The 23,458-nt window shown below is 32.8% G+C and overlaps 1 protein-coding gene across 1 annotated transcript in view; it reads left to right on the top strand.

The window, feature by feature from the left end:
- The window catches only part of LOC143233886 (uncharacterized), a 64,375-nt gene extending 48,828 nt beyond the window's left edge, over positions 1-15,547 (top strand). The window contains exons 7-8 of the mRNA XM_076470742.1: positions 3,746-3,923; positions 13,699-15,547. Coding sequence (XP_076326857.1) covers positions 3,746-3,923; positions 13,699-13,885 — 365 coding nt within the window. The 3' untranslated portion in view covers positions 13,886-15,547. The remainder of the gene's footprint in view (positions 1-3,745; positions 3,924-13,698) is intronic.
- The last annotated feature ends 7,911 nt before the right edge of the window (positions 15,548-23,458 follow it).

Genomic DNA, 23,458 nt, shown 5'->3' with positions numbered 1-23,458 from the left:
AACACTGACGTCAGTCTAACGGATTTGCTGTTATACGTATATTTTAACACTACGTTTGTTTCAATTTGATGCATGCGACGTATATTGTTGGATGTGTATTGCACCAGACCCACATGTCCTCTAAATTTGAAGAAGATTCTTGAGAGTAACAATATACTTTGTAGAATGGACGACAACTGCCTGTTGTGGAGACACAAGTGTAGAGGACGACGTTTCAAAAGTCTTCCGCCTTTCATTTTCAAGTCAGTTTGTAACGCAAAAAGCAGTGTGTTCTGCTTTTAAGTAATATTTGTATGATATTTCTATAAGCCTATTTCTAAGAGTTGGTAGGTTACTGATTTGGTATATATAGTTTACGGGTGTGTATGATGGTAGTCTGTTTGCTGCTTTTAGTATTTTATTTTGTTGTACTTGGATTTTCTATGGGGTGTTGTTAGACATATTATATGTGACTTGACATCCATATTCTATTAACTGACGGATGTAAGCCTTGTATATTTGGATGATGGTCTTTGGTGAGCAGTTTGAATGCTTGCTAGATATGGTCATTCTCTCTGTCTAAACTAAACCCCTGCCAAGTTCGTTTGCGTTTGCACACACACTGAAAATTAACTCTAGCCACGTGTTGGGTGAAGAGAAACAAACGTTTCTGACCGCCCCAGGTTATTTCCGTCCACCTTCGGGGAACGAAATAATAATTTAACCCAAGTACCTACCAAGAAATAAACACACACTGACTTGAAGACGAAAGGCGGAAGACTTTCGAAACGTCGTCCTGTACAATTGTGTCTCCACAACAGGCAGTTGCCGTCCATTCTACAAAGTTTCATCATGAATACTCTGCCTAAACAATCTATCAAAGAGTAACAATATAAACGCGTTACGAAAACACTAATGTATCTTCGAATATCGTTGAACGTTCGAAAATCTCACCTAACTGGTATAAAAGCTAGCCGAGAAACAGTAATAGGGTATTGTTTGATCGCTGTATACAGTTAGTATACAATAAACTTCCGAAGCTATAATTATGATAAACACTTATTAATTGGAAAACTACAGACATTTGACCAGGAATGTTTATAGATTTCGAACATTACAAACTTCAGTGAATTAACTTCGGATTTCTACAAAGACATTAGATATTGTCGTTGGTAAAAAACTTCCGTGTGCCTCAAGCTGGCTACCAGTCAAGAGAGGTGTACCGGTGTATCAATATAGAATTAATTCGCTCTCCATGAACATCGAGAAAATATTCAGTTCCAGACCAAATAGAAAACTCAGTATAGTTTGTAAGTTTGTAAAACTCTTGTTTAAAAATCATTTTGTAATAACCGTTATTGTAAAATGTATTGTTGCTTGTATATTAAAATATATTTCTGTTAAGAAAGAAAATTGTGTGTCAATATTTTCGGCTAATATAATAAATTTGATACATATTGACATTCAATTAACTTCTAAGTTCAGATTCAAATTTCTGTTTATTTAAAATCGTAATACGTCAACATACGTAATGTAACAAATCAGAGACTCGTCCAAGATTAATTATAATACGTAACAGTTGCCATTTATTTATAAATTTCTGTTATCATAATCTGTAATTTATAATAAATATTAATCACAGTTTTTACGTTAAATCTCTTTAAGATTTAATAAAGTGAAGAAAGGATATTGAATTACATTGAGTAAATTTAATTAACTAGAACAATTACATATGCAGATAAAAAAACTTCAAAGGATAAATTACCATCTGAACCTAAAATATTTGTACATAAACGAAAAAAAAACAAAGAGTCTTTTTCAAGGATATCACAAATATTAACACACCACCTATTTGTTCATAAAACAGTTAGCTAAACGAGTTCTTAAGTCACCAAAACAGAAAACAAACATCTGCTATTACTTTACTATGAGTCCCCCGCTAGTACAGCGGTGAGTCTACGGATTTACAATGCTAAAATCAGGGGTTCGATTACCCTTGGTGGACTTGGCAGATAACCCGATGCGGGCTTTGCTATACGTAAAAACATCTCAACACCAACACTTTGCTAAGTCTCTCATCTGTTTAGTGTTAGTATTTAAACATTTCACTCATTATTTAATTCTTAGCTTGTCTGAGTACCTACTTAAATATGCCTTTCGATTCGTGCTATAGTTGTACTTCACGTATTATTTCCACTTGGTTAATACTACGTATCAGTAATTCCACGCGTAAGACTTTCCAATGTTCAATAACGTATTGTAAGCTTATTAACTTATTTCCACTGTAGTCATACTCATGAAAATCCCTTCTTATGCAACAAATCCAACAACACATTTTCAACAATAACTTCATAAATGTATATTTTTACGATTTTAATTTTTTTGTCTTTATGGTCAACAAATCCATAGCCAAAACAAGAATAAGAACCCAAACTGAGACTAAACAGGACGGCTAGCTCATAAAACAAAACAAAAAGTGAATACAAAATTATTTTCAGAAACACTATTATTTAGTTTTTACAGTGCGTTTTTCTCATACGTTTTTAAAAAATGCACTTTTTTCTCATTTAGATTATTTTCTCCACACAGACATTAGTTAAAACTTATTCCAGTGAAATCTTGGATACAATTTATCTAACTTTACCATACGTTTAGCTCGCTATAGGGACGATTCTTGCTTTTCCTTCCTAAGGTGCTAGCGACCTGAATGTATGACATGTCAAACACTAGTGTATCAAGACTGAGACAGTTGCAATATTACGTGAGTTCCCGCATGGTCCTAGTGCAGATTTTGTTTGTGGTGATAACTGGTTTAGGTAAAAATAATTAATAACGTTTATTCTTCCCGAGGCTGTTTTCAACCTTTGAATGTGATTGCTTTCTGACAGCCGCAGTTTTGGAGCAGTTGTAAGTCAACTAGATCTACTGCGTGACAATGTGTCTTACTGTTCACGAGCTAACACTCACACCTATATTTACAATAAGGTTTTTAGAAAGATCTGTACTTAATTATTTTCTATCCGGTGAAGAACACGTTCAGAGGTACTTAACATCGCTGTTGGTTTGTTTATTTGTTTTAGAACAAAGCCATTTTGCGATATCCACTGTGTCTCACGAGAAATCGAATTTCGGATTTTAGCATATCAGTTTCAGTTTCTTACTCCCAACATCTAATAAAAATGTCACTTTCATATAAACTATTCAGAGTCTTGTGTATACAGCTCCAAAGGAAATATCGAATATTCTTGAACAATTTTAAATTTTGATTTTTTACATGCTTGTCATAAAGTATTTCATCTGTGGGAGTCATGAATGTCTAGACAACCAGAATTTTTTCCTGTGAAATATAGTTGAAACATCACAAAAAATAACAAAAGCACACGAAATAACCGATGGTTTAACGATAGGTATGAGGTTTTATAACGCTGAAAATCAAGTTTCAATGCCTGCTATAGGCAGAGTTCAAATATCATATAGTTTTGTTCTTAACACACACACAATAGAGTTATAAAGATAAATCATCTAATTACTTTTTATTTTTTAAAGTTAGTTTTCGGATAAAAACTAAATGTTTTTCTATGTATGAAATACTTCTCATGTTCGCATTAAAATAAAGTACATTGAGTGCAATGTACGTTTTCAAAACATTAAGAAAATTTTAACCACGCACTTTTCTGAAGTACTGCATTGCAATTAGGTTTTAAGATATACATAAAAACATTTAATAAAGAAAGACATTAATTTATGGTATTTTTGGATATTTTAGGAGTGGTTGAGTTCCTGACCAGGGGGAAAGTTTCAGCTGACCACATTGATTTCAAGGGATTTGGCTACAAAGACTGTCTTCAGAAATTGAGCACCTCTGGACTTCTGAGTGAATACTCACATGCCTTCCGAATTTCTCCAGCCTACAAATGTGGCGACATGCACTTCACCAACTTGACGTAATATTTTAAACTCAGTTTTAACGAGTTGTTTTCATTTAAATTTCTGTTCCGCCGTTTTCTAAACTTTAAACACATTCAAAACATCTTGCCAACCCTGATCTCTTATAAAATAGTTTTAGTACATAAACAAGTGTCACACAGAATAATATTTACGAACACTCACCCAGTGGTGAGCTTGGAACTAAATACTTAGTTTTGATGAACATTAACTTCGGTAATAATTCCAGAAGATATTAGAGCAAGCAAGGTCATTTAGATATGTATATCGTTTTTGTTTTCAATATATATAGCAGTCTCTCAGGAAACATTTGAGTGAGCATTCATAGTAATGACGCCGATAAACAATATCCACGAACATTATTTTCATCATATATAAAAGTGTTTAAAGTTGTTTAAATGTCATCACAATGATAATGCTTTCATTACTAGAACCTAAGGTTATAAGTTAAAAGTTTTTTGTTGCCGTTGAAAATTCTCTTTTACTGGTTCAAGTGTGGTTGAAAATCAAATTTGTAACAGAGTTGCTCGAAGGCTTTCATGGGTCTATAACAATATATTTTAAATTTGTCTATGCCTAAAGATAATTACATAAATTTAATTTACCTAATTATTATGTGCACTTATTTTGACAACTATAACAAATAGTAGGTTCTCTAGAAGAATGAGAAGTTATATATATAGTTAAAATATACGTTAATTGTGTTGTAAACAGCAGGAAACATGAGTTCTTAAAAATACTGTAATGACTTATTTATTCTAAACATCAAATATTTATTTTCTCGTTTTTTCAAGGCCTTGGCATGGCTGGTTGGTTTAGGCACTCGACTCGTAATATGATGGTTCCGGATTCGTATTCCCATAACACCAAAAATTTTTGCATTTAAGTCGTGGAGGCGTTGTAATGTGATGGTCAATCCCTCTATTCTTTGGTAAAAAAGTAACCCAAGAGTTGGCGGTGGGTGGTGTTGATTAGCTGCCTTCCATCTAGTTTTACATTGCTAGATTAGGGACAGCTAGCGCAGATAACCCTCGTGTAGCTTTTCGCGAAAATAATAAAAAATATATCGTTTTCTCAGTTTCGAACATCTTTGTTACTTCGGTGTAGACTAGAATTCTGGTAACATTGCTTTCTGTTGAAAATAAGCCCAGGTTACTTAAGCAATTTCGCATCGTTGTGTTTCTTAAATACGTTTTGAATAATTTATTAAAGTTACGTTTGCACTGGAAAATAGCAAAAAAAATAATTAAGACTCTTTCATTACGAGAACACCGTATATCTTTTCTGTACCTAATGAAGCAAATAGATAAGTTGCTTCTTATAAAGCCCTGTTTTTTATGTAAATATTTCGCACAAGCTTGACAAACTGGAGTGTTCCTACTTGAAATTGTGTGTTGTCCAGGTCTTTGGAATATTCACTGAAGTTTCACAAGGAAGCTCATTGCTACGCAAAAATTTCAACTTTGTTATGAATATTACTTTATGAATTTTCTTTGCCGAAATCTAAATTTAAAATACAAAGTATAGTTTCAGGTCAATGGCAACTTGCCCGAGCTACCACACCCTTCTCAAGGCTCTGGTTAGTAAGGAATTGCAACAGGTTTTTCGTGAATTTCGTAAAGACGTTTAGCAGTATTTGCAATAACAATATTCAAACTCTAGAGCCAACTGTAAGCAAGTAAGACTGTTTAAGATGTGTTTATATATATATTCTACTTTGTAAGACTGTTTAAGATGTGTTTATATATATATTCTACTTTGGAGGACTGTTTAAGATGTGTTTATGTATATTCTACTTTGTAAGACTGTTTAAGATGTATTTATATATATTCTACTTCGTAAGACTGTTTAAGATGTATTTATATATATTCTACTTTGTAAGACTGTTTAAGATGTGTTTATATATATTCTACTTTGTAAGACTGTTTAAGATGTGTTTATGTATATTCTACTTTGTAAGACTGTTTAAGATGTGTTTATGTATATTCTACTTTGTAAGACTGTTTAAGATGTGTTTATATATATTCTACTTTGTAAGACTGTTTAAGATGTGTTTATATATATTCTACTTTGTAAGACTGTTTAAGATGTATTTATATATATTCTACTTTGTAAGACTGTTTAAGATGTGTTTATGTATATTCTACTTTGTAAGACTGTTTAAGATGTGTTTATATATATTCTACTTTGTAAGACTGTTTAAGATGTGTTTATATATATTCTCCTTTGTAAGACTGTTTAAGATGTATTTATATATATTCTACTTCGTAAGACTGTTTAAGATGTATTTATATATATTCTACTTCGTAAGACTGTTTAAGATGTATTTATATATATTCTACTTTGTAAGACTGTTTAAAATGTGTTTATATATATTCTACTTTGTAAGACTGTTTAAGATGTGTTTATGTATATTCTACTTTGTAAGACTGTTTAAGATGTGTTTATATATATTCTACTTTCTAAGACTGTTTAAGATGTATTTATATATATTCTACTTTGTAAGACTGTTTAAGACGTATTTATATATATTCTACTTTGTAAGACTGTTTAAGATGTGTTTATATATATTCTACTTTGTAAGACTGTTTAAGATGTGTTTATGTATATTCTACTTTGTAAGACTGTTTAAGATGCATTTATATATATTCTACTTTGTAAGATTGTTTAAGATGTGTTTATGTATATTCTACTTTGTAAGACTGTTTAAGATGTGTTTATGTATATTCTACTTTGTAAGACTGTTTAAGATGTATTTATATATATTCTACTTTGTAAGACTGTTTAAGATGTATTTATATGTATTCTACTTTGTAAGACTGTTTAAGATGTGTTTATATATATTCTACTTTGTAAGACTGTTTAAGATGTGTTTACATATATTCTACTTTGTAAGACTGTTTAAGATGTATTTATATATATTCTACTTTGTAAGACTGTTTAAGATGTGTTTATATATATTCTACTTTGTAAGACTGTTTAAGATGTATTTATATGTATTCTACTTTGTAAGACTGTTTAAGATGTGTTTATGTATATTCTACTTTGTAAGACTGTTTAAGATGTATTTATATATATTCTACTTTGTAAGACTGTTTAAGATGTATTTATATATATTCTACTTTGTAAGACTGTTTAAGATGTGTTTATATATATTCTACTTTGTAAGACTCTTTAAGATGTGTTTATGTATATTCTACTTTGTAAGACTGTTTAAGATGTGTTTATATATATTCTACTTTGTAAGACTCTTTAAGATGTGTTTATATATATTCTACTTTGTAAGACTCTTTAAGATGTGTTTATATATATTCTACTTTGTAAGACTCTTTAAGATGTATTTATATGTATTCTACTTTGTAAGACTGTTTAAAATGTATTTATATGTATTCTACTTTGTAAGACTCTTTAAGATGTATTTATATATATTCTACTTTGTAAGACTGTTTAAGATGTATTTATATGTATTCTACTTTGCAAGACTGTTTAAGATGTGTTTATGTATATTCTACTTTGTAAGACTGTTTAAGATGTATTTATATATATTCTACTTTGTAAGACTGTTTAAGATGTATTTATATATATTCTACTTTGTAAGACTGTTTAAGATGTGTTTATATATATTCTACTTCGTAAGACTGTTTAAGATGTGTTTATATATATTCTACTTCGTAAGACTCTTTAAGATGTGTTTATATATATTCTACTTTGTAAGACTGTTTAAGATGTGTTTATATATATTCTACTTTGTAAGACTGTTTAAGATGTGTTTATATATATTCTACTTTGTAAGACTCTTTAAGATGTGTTTATATATATTCTACTTTGTAAGACTCTTTAAGATGTATTTATATGTATTCTACTTTGTAAGACTGTTTAAGATGTATTTATATGTATTCTACTTTGTAAGACTGTTTAAGATGTATTTATATTTAATCTACTTTGTAAGACTGTTTAAGATGTATTTATATTTAATCTACTTTGTAAGACTGTTTAAGATGTATTTATATATATTTTACTTTGTAAGACTGTTTAAGATGTATTTATATATATTTTACTTTGTAAGACTGTTTAAGATGTATTTATATATATTTTACTTTGTAAGACTGTTTAAGACGTATTTATATATATTCTACTTTGTAAGACTGTTTAAGACGTATTTATATATATTCTACTTTGTAAGACTGTTTAAGACGTATTTATATATATTCTACTTTGTAAGACTGTTTAAGACGTATTTATATATATTCTACTTTGTAAGACTTTTTAAGACGTATTTATATATATTCTACTTTTTACTAATAGTTCTGCGAACGTTTTATTTTTTATTTATGTATTTAACATTACTTTTTTTTTTCCCGAAAGCGCTTCGTGTAGACAGTTGTTTAGCATATCACGAGGCCCGGGATGGTCAGGTGGGTTAAGGCGTGCGACTCGTAATCCGAGGGTCCCGAGTTCGCATCTCCGTCACACCAAACATGCTCGCCCTTTCAGCTATGGAAGCGTTACAATGTGACGGTCATTCCCACTATTCATTGGTAAAAGAGTAGCCCAAGAGTTGGCGGTAGGTGGTGATGATGACTAGCTGCTTTCTCTCTAGTCTTATAATGTTATATTAGGGACGGCTAGCGCAGATAGTCCTCGAGTAGCTTTGCACGAAATTCAAAAACGAACACACAAACGAAGAAGCATATCGAGATTTAAGGGTCACGCCACCTTGATACAAAATCGCGTTCTGCTACGTGTGTGTGCGTGGGTTCATATAGTGATTGTCAAATCTCGCTATTTGATTGGTGAAGAACTGACAACAAGTACTGTTGAATAGCTGCCTCTCTACTAGTTTTTCGACTCGTAAGTAGTAAAAGCTGAGTGAAGAATGGCTGGTATGCGTAAAAGGTTTGAAACCAAAGTCATACCCAGCTATTCAAGTTTATTGAAGCAAAGCAAAAAGCATAATGTTGGTGTGATATTGTAATGTTTATATAATTATGTGATATAAATAGCTGGTGACACGCTGTTCTCGTGAAATCGATATTAAAGAATCCAAAAATAAAAACTGTAATGAAATACCGTAACGAAATATCCTAAGTTAATTTGATATTGTTTTTAACATGTTAGTATTTTTTTCATCGTAAAAAAATTTCCTATAAAAGATTAGTGAGGCATTTACTTCAACAAAGCTACTAACTGAATTGAACAGTAGGTTGGAAGTCGTCAAGTTGTTTTATATTTTTATTTCAAGAGAGATGACGTTTTGAGCTAACTCTCTTCGGTAGATTATACAGTTTATAACAAAACTTGAATTTTCGTCTCCTATACGGCTGGAACCACATTTGTCTTTTTACAGCCTGTGGCTAAGGCAACGCTACTTATTTTTACTGCGAATGTTAGACAGTGCAAATGGAAAAAAAAACAAAAAATCCCGTTGTTTCTGTAGTATATTACCAACGCACTATTCTATGCTATACTATAAAATGACTAATCTGGATTTAGAAGTGTGACGATCTGATTAAAATTTTCTTCAAATTCTATCCAATATTTCATTAGACTGATATGTGATTTTGATGTTATCTGTTGTTGCCTTTATATATATTTATATCGGTTGTAGCTTGAATTGAATGTGTTTGAAAATGCCGATTATTTACAGTACAACGTACCTATTTTCGCGCTAGTGAGAGTGGTATTGCATACGTCTGTTTATATATATAATATGGAAGTTAAACAAGTGAACCATGTATATCTGCGTAGCAGTCTAGCTTCAGATGATCTGGAAATGTATCCATATACATATACCCAAGGCATGTTTTATCTTAGGCGGAAGAGAAAACAATTAATGGAAAATTTCTAGTCTTAAATACTTTAATTTAGAAATATAATTATATTACACACACACATATACTTGTTTATGCGAAGAACAATTCGAAAACTTGTTTTTTTTGGTTACTTATTAACATGTGTTCTGTTATTTGTTGAAACGCCACGCCCTTTATGTTCCTTGTGGAACTTTTGCTGAGAAAAAGTTAGAAAAAAGGTATATAATTTTATGACTAAGTTGAGCGAAGAATAACGAGTGTAATCCAAAACGTTTTATGAAGAGAAACCTTTAAAACATGCTGTTAATACTAGTTAATCTGTTTTTTGTATTTGAAGTTTGTCAACATTGTGCAGATGTGGTGTTTATTAGTGACATAATCACGTACATCGCTGACAGTTCTGTCATTCCAAAGACAGCGTTGGCTTTTGTTAATTAATCTCGCTTTTATGGCGAGCCGATTTTAACAGTGTTTTCTTATAATAAAAGTTCCATTCAAAAAGAAAATCTTCAAATTACGCTAGCATACATTAAACAATAATTTTGTCATCGCCTTTAAATCGGACATCTCTAAAATGTGGCTCAAAACCAGCAAATCATTATAATTCATAATTTGCCAATTGTCATGAAGGGCTTGTCGTAAAGAACGTTAAATGTTTTCATTGTTGTTGTAAGGGAAAAGAACGGACTTGAATACAGTTACTGTTTTTAAAGAAATACCTTGTTTATTTAATATTTCATAACATGATCATAAATTACCTTCATTACGTCCTTTCAGAAGTTTTTCTCGTAGCGACGTGACTTAAACTCGAGATTAGTAAAAGAGAGTTAAATTATTTTACAGTCGTAAAAATTATCGTCCATTATTTATACCCCTTTCTCGACCAATAAGCAGTAGTGATACAAAACAACAATTCGTTTTGTCCGTACGATTCAATTAAAAACTAATAAAACTGTTTAATACTACCTTTAACAAAATCACTATAGCAGTGTTCAAAACATTTAAAACATTTCGAGAAACAATGCAGATAACTAGCGTCTAAAAAATGAATTCTTTACTGTTTTTGGTTTTATTTCCTGGTATTGTTTAGTTTAAAATGTTATTTTTAAGACTTAAGTCGTTTCACGAAAAGTTATCTCAAACTGTAGTATATTGTATAAGCAAAATACATCTAGACTTTATGGAATATTGTTTTAAAGAAAATTTTGCTAATGATATAAAATCAAACATTGTATATATATATATATATATATATAATATAGACATTTGATCGTTTTAGAACAGATTTATGACACAATCTGACACTAAAGTTGCAGTCAGGCATTTTATTACTAATTGCCAAAGGTTCGCAAAATTGATTTTTTTCTTTTTTAACTAATATTAGTTCACTTAATTATAAACTTCTAGGTCATTTTACTTTCATTTCTCGAAGTTTTTGTCAAGAACGATTAAACAGTTAAGGACAATTTCGAATTTGCTTCAATTATATAAGAATTTTCAGTTGATAATACAGTTGTTTTATGTTGTATAACATCTTTACGTGCAAAGGTTACACTAAATTAAGTAATAAAACTGACGTTGTGACGTCATTTGGTGATCCTCATTCTATAGTAAGAAAGTTAAAGAAAAGAATAGGAAAAGTTATAATTTTATCAAAGGTTTTATGTGAGAATTACTTTCAAACCACAACTAAAAATTCAAAGTTTTGTACAGAGTTAATTCCAGAATTCCTGCTCTTAAACGATCTCATATTATTCACATAAGTGTCTTCGGAGTAAACGAGGTTAGATGTGTGCAACAGTTCTAACTTTTAAAATACACACTAAAAAATACACGTGACTACACCTGGTGAATAAAACGCTCTTTCAACCGTAGGAGGTGTTATAATGTATCTGCCAATTCTAGTTTCTGTTAACAAAAAGTAGCCCAAGAACTGGCGGTAGGTAATGCTGATATGCTACCTTTTCTCTAGTCTATGACTTCTACATTAGGAGTGACTATCACAAATATTCCTTTAATAGCTTTGTGCGAAACCTAACAACACGAACGCGCAACTGTAGCATAGCAAAGTCCAGTTGCATGTTGGAGCATGTATGTGTGTGTTTTCTCAAATAGCAGAGCCACATATGGCTATCTGCTGAGTCAACTGAAGGAAAACAAAGAATGCATTTGCTCTAACTGTTTCCCAAAAATGCACACGTTCGATTTTGTTATAATGGTTAAAAGTTTACAAACGTGTGTTAATATTTATGTATTACCATGTAAGAGGGCTACCTTTTTCGTTATTATGTAAATTTTGGACTTTTTGTCATAAAAGAGGTGTTATATATTCTATAATTTATGTAATAAAAAGAACAACAACAGAGGCCTCTGAATACGCATAGGCCAAGTTGATTTTACTTTGTTTCGCGAAAGTTTGCAATGGGAGAAATTGTGTTAGTGTTGTGAAACTTTATAGGCGTTATTTAAATTAGTTTTATACATCTGTATTATTATCAGAGCCGTAGCCAGTAATTTTTGCGCCCTGGGCAAGTTTCACGAACTACAACTCCCCTTTCCTTCGTGGCCCGTACTTGTGGGGAGAGCTCCGTATAGTGTACTGGGCTCTAGGTCTGTTTAACCTTTTCGTGGCATACATCCTTGCAGAGCAAGTTTGTTATTCGTGATCGCTGTTCCATCAAAAGTAAGCGTCTTCATAATATAGAATAATTAATAAGTGAATTTTAAAGGTAATTACTAGAACCTAAATGAATTACCGAACACATCAATGTTCCACATTTAACTGCAATAAATCTTAGTTTTTACTTTAATTTATAGCTATGACAGGTACAGTAGAAACCACATTATCCTTTCGAGCACGCCTGTTTATTGGCTATCAAAACTTTCGAACGCCCCACAACATTGGGTATGCTATTTCTAAAGCCCTATTTTTTCCTTTCCCTGAAAACATATAAATATGACGAAAAAAGCATGTAGCTAAATGAGGTTATAAGCTCTACAACAGTAGAAAACATAAAAATAGTTTTGATATATGTTATAACTTAGAAATGAAACGACGTAGTTGAATTAAAAGGAGTAAACACAGAAACGTAAGTACCATACTAAACATAGCTCATTATCTTGCTTAATTCAGTAAAGTTCAAATGGTTAGATTTTCTATTTGTCCTCCAGTCTGTATAGTTCAATTATTAAACAACAGTCTTAGTGAAATTACTTATGTGGTATTTATCAATTTTGAGTGCAATCAAGTTTACTGTCTTATCTTCATGGAGTATTATTTGCTTGCCAATATATATCTTGGCTTGTACTTATTTTTCACTATGTCCTACAGTGACATAGCAGTATGTCTACGGACTTAGAATGAAAAAACCGGGTTTCGATACCCACTATATAGCTTTGTACTTTTACCAGAAACAAACATTTTTCATTACACAATATTTTGTGCTATGCAGTGTAATGTTGATGATCATTTGAAAATACCATCAAATGTTTTAGAAGCGCAATCTGTGTAGCGGAAAAAATTAAGAATTTAAAAACAGCCCGGCATGGCCAGGTGATTAAGGCACTCTACTGGCAATCCGAGGGTTGCGAGTTCGAATCCCCGTCACACAAAATATGCTGGCCCTTTCATCCGTGGGGGCGTTACAATGTCACGAGCAATCCCACTATTCGTTGGTAAAAGTGTAGCCCAAGAGTTGACGGTGGGTGGTGATGACTACCTGCCTTCCTCTAGTCTTACACTACAAAAGTAGGAACGGCTAGCGCAGATAGCCCTTGTGTCGCTTTGCGCGAAATTCAAAACAAATCAAACTAAGTTTAAGAACTGTTTTCCTTTGCATTTTTTTAAATAGATGTTTATAATTTTTTTAATATCAACATAAATATAACATGGTTTAAATATTTTGGATTATTGAGAAAAACAAGGTATTGACATTTGTGCCTCTTGTCTTTGTTCTTGCAGGAACGATTTTAAAGGTATTATTGATTATATATTCTACCCTGACCAATACATGCGTGTCGTTGGATTGCTTGGACCACTTGATGACCAGTCGTTGAAGGAGAATAACGTAGCTGGTTTTCCACATCCTCTTATACCATCTGACCATTTGCCCTTGCTTGTTGAACTTGAAATGACATGCAGTTTTTAAAAAATGTGAAAACTCAAGAGGATATCTAACGAAGCTGAAAATAACGTATAATAGAATGTAAAAGGTCTGGAAAACAGAGTGTCCTCAAGTTGTGTTAGTTTATGTTTACGTGTGTTGTGGAAGCAGTAACTTAAAACCTGTGAACGGTAGTTACTAGAAATTCATTTGACCAACGAAGGTCCACTGTAGCATGCATGGAATATTCTTTGAGAGTGTGAGACAGGTCCTACCTTAATTTCAGGCATCCTGTAGAAACAGCATCAACCATGTTAAAGTTAAATGGTTATGGTTTAAATTGAAATACGTAAAATAGCACTGAAACGTTCGCAATCGTTAAAACGCACACAATAAATTAATAAGTAAATTTGTTTTTTAGACATCAGTTTGTAGCAAACATGATTTTAAAAAATCATATTTCAGTAGATATTTAGCTCATGTTATTGTTTGGCTATCAATATGAAACATATACTGTTTATACAGATTAAAAAGGTACTGAAAATGAAACATCAAATTCGCAGATTGATGTAAACGTATGCAGAACAAATGTATAGCGTTTAGAGCATAGTCTTACAGAATTGGGATATTTTTTAGTTATTAGTGTTATTAATCATTGGATTATTAGTGCTGTGATTAACAAAATTGGAAATAACTCGAATATACAAACAACACCAGTATACCAATGTTATATATACATTGGTCGTACTTTTGTGTCTAATACGAATATAGTGGTCCATTCGGTACTTTGAACGGTTAGAAACAACAGACGTAAAATTGTGTTTTGATTTCAGAAAGAACCTTTTCTTTTATTTTTAACAGTTTATACCAAGTAAAATGAGTTTTTACAAAACACTCCAAACCAGTGTTATTCGTGACGTCATGAACGTGTATCTACTATCAAGAATCTTCTTGGTCTAAATTATAGATATGACAGTTTTCTGCGTTTCATATATATTATATAAGGGATTTGTTTTTTTTTTATTTGGGTTAGTACTGGTATAATGTTTTTTGGTAGATAGTGGGTTTTAGGGCCGAAATGGAAAGGATTTTATTCTTATTTTCATAGGTGGCAGAAAGTCATATAACAGTTGCTACAGAGGACGATTAATAAATTACTTATTTTGTAGTCTGTGAGCAATGCTAAGTTTTTGTGTTCAGGTTGTATTTTTGTTTTTTGAATAAAAACGCATGCCTTTCAGTTCATAATTATTTTGTTATAGCAATACAGAGAGGTAGAACAAACAAACAGAATTGAAGTAAAAAATAAATTTAATTAATAATGAGAAAAATTTCATTACCTTTGTTTTTTATGTAATGATGTACTTTTCTTCCAATTACAGTGTCAGAAAACATAGCACCTGTACGTTTTCTTAAATAGTTACAGGTGTATTAAATTGGCTTTTCTACTTTCTTCTGTAACTATACGTAAGTTGTTGTACTGTTTTCTAAGCAGATAAAACAGTCTTAGGGTCCATGTTTTTTAAAGTATAAATGCTACGTTATATATTTTCTATTATTTCAAGTGACTAGAGCAAATTCTGAAAGAAAAAGGTATAACTGATATACAAATTTAAGAAAGTATATGTCTGTGCATGTTTCTTATTGCTAAATTTTAGGGCACACTTTTCTTGTGATTATTGAATAAAATCGTGTTCTTATACAAACACATATATAAGTCTGATATTTTATTTAAAATTGAATGGAAAATCTATAAATAAGAAAGAAACACGTGGCTCCTGTGTTTTTCGTTTTTGTTTAACTTATATGCGTAAATTAATTTCTTGTTCAGATGATTCCATCATAGAAGGTTTAATGTTTCGAGCATAACTTTTGTAGAAAAATCCTGAAATGTTAACTTTCAAACAAACAAACGAGCAAGAGATTATTAAAAATTGCACGATTGATAAAAAAACAACCTTTACACTCCAGATAAATATAAAAGAAAATATTTTTATTTAAACCATTTTTTTGTTTTGGAATTTCGCACAAAGCTACTCGAGGGCTATCTGTGCTAGCCGTCCCTAATTTAGCAGTGTAAGACTAGAGGGAAGGCAGCTACTCATCACCACCCACCGCCAACTCTTGGGCTACTCTTTTACCAACGAATAGTGGGATTGACCGTCACATTATACATCCCCACGGCTGGGAGGGCGAGCATGTTTAGCGCGACGCGGGCGCGAACCCGCGACCCTCGGATTACGAGTCGCACGCTTTACGCGCTTGGCCATGCCAGGCTATATTTAAACCAATGCTTCACCTTTGCAGTTATGTAACCCTAAAGAAGTCGTAAAATGAAACGTTGGTTTAAATAAACACATTTTCTTTAATAGTTATATGGAGTATAAGGGTCGTTCTGTCTTTTATCAAAATGCGTAAATCCATCCAATATAATCTACAAATTTGAAAGACAACAACAACAAAAAAAAAAACTGCTAAGCACTATGGAAGATTCGCAACACTAGGGGTATTTACAGTAAGAAAGGCCAGTGGTTAACTCATAAGGCTAAGCAACGTTAGCGATTGATATTGTTCTATTTCAAGCAGTATTTACTTTCAAATAAGGCTTCTGCAGCCCTAACTGCTACATCCAGCGGCCACATCTATTTCTGTGCGATTGAAACAAAGATACAGTGTGATTTATCAGTTGGTTATAAAAGAAAGTATTGTAAGCTTTTAAACCAACACAAATTTTTGGTGGCAAACTATTCCTAATGAGCAGCGGGTTTGGGTTAGAATACATTCCTCTGTATGGTTTGCTGTGAGAGCTACGACGTCTTTTAATTTGCAGTAGCACACCGAAGGTGCATTGTGCTGACGAAAGAAGCTGTCAATTATTATGAAACTGTTTTTGCAATGCTGGGGAGTAGAAGAGGCATACACCTGATTTATGTTATCTCGGATATGTTCAGAATGAGCAAAATACTGATGACATGCACTGTAGAATCAAACGTTTATTCAATGAAAACCTAGATATGTAAGTGCAACATGAGACTCTGAAGTTCTGGACAAGATAGTAACCGATACATTGTGTCATAAGAAAATACACTAGAAGAAAAAATATCAACAGAGGATATTACGTGATATAGATATAATATGGCTTTTACAAGACTAGAAAGTGTAAATAAGAGAGACGTCCACGGATTTGCAATCCCATAGGGCTTTATTATTTATCACAAAGAACATCAACATACCAAGAACAACTATCTCTCATACAAAATGTTGGTTGTTTAGTAATAAACGAAACAGTGTGTCGGTAAAAGTGTATATTTCTCGTAGAAAAGACTTTTTTTTTTTTACATTACTTAGGTGTATGTGTTGTTAGAGGCACTTGGTTGGAAAATGCGTAACAAAATTAACTGCAGAAGCTGGTTATCACATCTCAGGAAATTAATTTATTAGTGGATACATGTCCTATAGTTTGACCATCTTGCATCTTTAAATAGCGATTACTATTACTGCCTAATAAAGAGCAGTTACAAGAGGCGGCCTTTATTTTGATAGGTATATGTACTTTCCACAATTACACATCTTGAAATTTCCTTGCAGAGCTGAAAAAGTACAGGTTGGTTAGAGTACTGTAGACAATATTCTAGACTGGTAATGCCATTTCACTTGCAGAAGTGACCAAATGTGATAGAAAGCCCCTTATGAATAATTATGCACCTCAGTATTTTAGTTTCTAAAATATTTGAGATAATTTTATTTTGAACCATAAAAAGTCACTTTTGTTTGTAGATGGTCTGGGCATAGGTACCCTTGTTATAGATGGTACACGTGTCTATAGTGAGAAAAAACAGTAACTGAAATTTTCAGGGTAGAAGTTTAGTAGTAAAACCAAAAGTGTTTGATGAAATTGGTAGAAATCTGATGATGCTACGGGTACAAACGGATATATCTGTAGCATTTTAATAAAGGACTCCTTACTGTTGGTTAGAACAATGATTCTTCATTCTATAAAGTGTGGCATCAAACATAGGAGGTCGTAAAGAATGGCTTTAAAATCATGATTTTTTTATCACGATGTCTGTAATTATATAGGTTAAAAATTGAAGTACGAGATTATTTAAAGAATTTCAAAAACACAAACTAATAGAATGGTGACCATAATCAAATGGATGGTTGAGTCTATTAATGGAAAGATTAAAACTTGAAAGACCTGGATAAATCATGCCCAATTCACACGTTCTCTAGTTGTAAGAATTATTTATACATCATACAATACTTTATGGTTTGTTTGTTTTTCTAATAACCACAAAGAAGAAATAAAATTCTGCTATATGGACACGAATTAAGTGAGTTGTAGATAACATTTAAGCAAAAGAAACTCCTAGCACATAGTATAAGACTTCTACTGCATTTTCTTATTTTCCATACTTTTCTTTGGCCATTGAAATCAATTCAAACAAAGAGTCATAGATTCAGACACAAACATGTAAGATTTTGCAAAGCACAATCTTCTGTGAATCATGTCACCAATCACAATGTATATCATCAAAGATCTATTCTGTATGAGCCTAGTGTAACAGAATCAGTTGATCACAATGAAAAGGATTGATTACCTTAAATTGGAAAGATATTGAAACAGAAAATCAGCACTTGGCAACCACAGTAGATATACAAGTGCGCTGGAATGTAAGATACCGGAATTCCTTTTTCATGTTGTTTGGCATTCGTATGCAGTATAATGGTATCAAACATTTCTCGGGAAGGATAAATATACAACGCAAAATGCTTATACATTCAGATCTACAGATGTGTTCAGAACAGAGATTTATAATTTCTAAGACAGGAATATTCCTTCTTCTTAATGGCATTGGAAAACAAGGAAATATGAATGAAATCTGGGACCAGACTTATCCAGAAAGAGACCTACAAGTTGTACCCCAATCATGGCAAGCAAAATATAGTGCCTAGTAAAAGGTAATAATCAATGAATACACAGGTAAATGACAAACGCCATTCTTGTATTCCAGACAGCAGCATGCAACATAATCAAGATGGATCTCCATATAGAATAGTGACACAAGTCAAGTGTACATAAACTGTTTACACGATACAGTTTTATGGCATTGTATATTTCAAGCACGTGAAGAATAAAACACAAGTGTTCATTATACACTACATGAAGACAAGTCAAATTGGCAGATTTTTATGTAACCAGAATGTTGCTTAAAACGAAATAAGATGATATAAGTTTCTCTATCTGTCACCATGATTTAACACAAGCATTATAGAATGTGTTAATAAGTATACATAAGTTTTTATAGTAATCTATATAATCTGCTCATCTTATTCTGACCAAGAATGGTAAGAATGTGTTTTCTTTCTCCGTATCTTTCTCTGTAATGTTTCACTTTGCTCTATGGCATTTTTAGAAATGTTAATCATTGTACGTGTGTGTGCATTTTCTACTGCTGTGTTGATAAATATTCAAATAATGCTAATATACGTCAGTTTGTTTGTTTGAATTTTGCGGAAAGCTACTCGAAGGCTATCTGCGCTAGTCATCCCTAATTTAGCAGTGCAAGACTAGAAAGAGGGCAGCTAGTCATCACCACCCACCGCCAACTCTTTTCCCAACGAATAGTGGAATTGACCGTAACATTATAACGTCTCCACGGCTGAAAGGGCGAACATGTTTAATGTGACAGGGAATTCGAACACGCGACCGTCGGATTACAAGTGGAGCTCCTTAGTCACCTGGCTTATGAATAAAATCCACATTTGTAGAAAAATATATATCCATAACTGAAAATTAGGGACAGCTAGCGGAGATAGCCCTCGCGTAGCTTTGCGCGAAATTCAAAACAAACAAAATTACCAACGAATTGTGGAATTGATCGCTTATTATAACGCCCTCACGGCTGAAAGGGCAGGCATGCTTGGTATGATTGGGATTCGAACTTGCGACCCTCAGATTACGAATCGAACGCCTTAACCCAGCTGGCCATGCCGGACCATATGTACATCTCAATTGAGCTTCACGTAATATAACATGGCAAGACTTCAGCAGCTGAGAGAAGTCGCGTATTCCAGTCATGGTAAGCTCAGTTTAGGGATACTTTTACAATCCTATTATCAAGTTATGTGTTGATATTTAAATAATCTTATAATATAAAAAATGTTTCAAAAATATATAAGGACAATGTGAATAATAATAAAAAACGATTTCTTTTGCAAAGCCACATAAGCTCTCTACTGAGTCCATCGAGGGAATCGAACCCATGATTGTAGTGTTGTAAAGCCGTAGACTTACCGCTGTATTAGCAGGGGATGAAAAAAAGTAAAATTTTTTAAATGTATTTCACAGTTTTCTGTGTGAATTATTTTAATTGTTTGTTTCTGAATTTCGCGCAAAGCTACACGATGGCTATCTGCAGTAGCCGTCCCTATTTTAGCAGTATAACATTATATGAAAGGTAGATAGTCACTACCACCTACCAACTCTTTTACCAATGAATGATTGACCGTCACATTATAATGCCCACACATTTGGAAGGGTGGACATGTTTTGGTGTGACGAGGATTCCAACCCGCCACCGTTGAATTACAAGCCGAGCGCCCTAACCATCTGGCCACGCCGGTCCTGTTTTAATGTATAGCTCACATTTTTTTATTAAAAAAAAAGAAAAGCAGATACGTTTGAAACTATGATAAGAAAATTTTACACTAATAAATTTTCCTATCCTTATAATAAATCTTACTGGAATTGTGAAAATGCTATGATCTTTTCTTCACATTATAATAAAATAGCACTTATATATTATTAAAACAAAATAAATGCATACAAATGAAGGTTTCATACAACCTAAATCATGCGTAGCTAATCCATCGAAAAATCATCAACTGAGTGTATCTACCTTTATTTATACAATCTTTCCTTAACGATCGTTCTCTTACTGGCCCGGCATGGCCAGGTAGGTTAAGGAGTTTGACTGATAATCTGAGGGTAGCGGGTTCGAATCCTCGTCACACCAAACATGCTCGCCCTTTCAGCCGTGGGTACATTATAATGTTACGGTCGATCCCACTATTCGTTGGAAAAAGAGTAGCTCAAGAGTTGACAGTGGGTGATAATGACTAGCTGCCTTTCCTGTAGTCTTACACTGCAAAATTAGGGGCGGCTTGCACAGATAGCCCTGGTGTAGCTTTGTGCGAAATTCAAACAAACAAAACAAACGTTCTCTTACTTTAAAAGATATTTCTTGTACCTCGCCCTCAGTGGTATGTTTGCAAACTTAAACGCTAGAAACTGCGTTTCGATGACAATGGTGGGTATAGCATAAATAGCCGTAGTTTTGTGCTTAATTACAAACAAACATTATACATCTTTCTATGTATAATAGCTTTCCTCATGATGACGAGAAACCCACAAAAAGTAAAAATGTATATCAAGATGACTGGTATTGGTATTAAAACTTTTATTAAAATACATAACAACATTTCGATCTTCTTTGGTCATCTTCAGGTTAATTAAGTTTAGAGACACTTTTACAATCGTATTATCAAACTACGTATTCATATTTAAATAAACAGTTGGGTACTATCAGTCATGGCCAGGTGGTCAAGGCACTCGACTCCTCATCCGACGGGCGCGGGTTCGAATCCCGGTCGCACCAAACATACTCGCCCTTGGATCCGTGTGGGCGTTATAATGTAACGATCAATCTCACTATTCGTTGGAAAAAGAGTAGCTCAAGAGTTCATAGTGGGTGATAATGACTAGCTGTTTCCCTCTAGTCTTACACTACTAAATTAGGGACAGCTAGCACAGATAGCCCTCGAGTAGCTTTGTGTGAAATTCCAAAAACAAACAATCAGTGAATGGAAAGTCTGTTGAATTATTTTTTTATCATTATGATTTGATTCTTGTGCATGGTAGTTTTCCATTCATAGAGGAGGCTTGAGAAGAGGAAAGCTTTTTCCAGTAGACTTCTGGTTGCCTGAGTTGCAAGTAGCATTTCCACATCTTTATTGACATTGTGGCCATCATTTTTTAACTAAATTATCTAATTTCCTATCTCCTAGATATGTTTCCCTTACTTTCCTCAAAGATTAACTTGAATTACATGGAACAGTTTCTCCTCAGGAACTTGAAACTATCCTTCACTCCTTTTTTTGTAGTTTTAATGTTGTTTCTTTTACCAGTTCTCAAAGGTACAATAATAATACCAAACGTTTCCTTCAAGGCATTTCTTAGTGGAATGCAGAGTGCAACTAGTTGGTGTCCTTTATAATATGGCTTAGAAAACTTTCTTCTGACAATTTACCAAATCGTGAAGGTGAAGGTTTTAATGTTTTCTTGTAACACTCTAACAGTGTAAGTTTGATCAACAGTGTAAGTTTGATCACTGTAACTTGTAAGAGTATCTAGGATGAAGTAAACTTGTTTCTAACACTCTAACAGTGTAAGTTTGATCACTAACTTGTAAGAGTATCTAGGATGAAGTAAACTTGTTTCTTTTTTATTTTATGAGTTGTTATTTGGATTTGACTCCATGTAATTACAATTTAAACTATAATTTTGGTTTTGAATAATTGTCAGAAACGTCTTAGTTTAACATAAACTTTACAGAAAACACACACCAAACTGACAAGTTTTGAAACAGTCTTCAGCTTGCTCTTACCAGTTTGATACAAACCAGTAACCAATTGCCCATATTTCGTTTTTGTATTTTATGCGATTTTTCATGAATAAACATTTGTGTGTGTGTTCATTATCATACTACTAGAATCTGATCTTTCTCCCACACAGTCCTAGTTGTAGGTCAGAGAGATCATTATTCTACATAGTCTGGTATTCATTGCACCTCTTCTTAGCAGGCCTAATTGACAGAGAACACCACATATGGAAATTCAGTATGTTATGCTTTAAGATTACAAAATGTACATCATATTTACAACTGTATCTCCTGAACTCAAAATGCTGTCATTTCATCTTGATTTTCAAAACCAGTTTTATCTTGGTTTTGTATGAAATTACAACAACTTCATATTACAGGTTTATTTTTAAGAGTAGGAACATTTTATAAATATTTCTTTCTTTGTGTGTGGTATAAAATTTTTATTTTTAACCTCTTACTATCCAATTTCTTCTTCTTCCTGTACTACCAAATAAGTGGAATGTATGATTAACTCTCAATTATTGTCTCCTTGAATATTGTGGGTACTTCTCCTTTCAGAAAACTTTGTTTCACTGCAGCAGGTTACCCCCATTAAAATTATAAATCTGTCAGTTTAGTACCAGCCATTCACAGTTATACTGCAACTGTATTTCTTGTGTAAATTGCCTTTGGCAAGATATGGATACTCCTTTACAATATTCATAATGTTACAAAAACACATAAGTTGAAGAAATCAAATACTTAAAAATTTTCCACATGTAATTGGTATCTCCAAATAACTCAGTTGCTTAATTCCCAACAGATAATTCTTGTTGCATCCCTTCAGGGCGCAGCATGGCCAGATGAGTTAAGGGGTTCGACTCGTAATCTAAGGGTCACAGGTTTGAATCCCGAGTGCACCAAACATACTCGCCCTTTCAGCCATGGGGGCGTTATAATGTGATGGTCAATC

The sequence above is a fragment of the Tachypleus tridentatus genome, chromosome 12, assembly GCF_004210375.1.
Source record: "Tachypleus tridentatus isolate NWPU-2018 chromosome 12, ASM421037v1, whole genome shotgun sequence".
NCBI lineage: Eukaryota > Metazoa > Arthropoda > Merostomata > Xiphosura > Limulidae > Tachypleus > Tachypleus tridentatus.
Note: the sequence above shows the minus strand (reverse complement) of the source record. Positions and strands in the feature narration are given on the sequence as shown.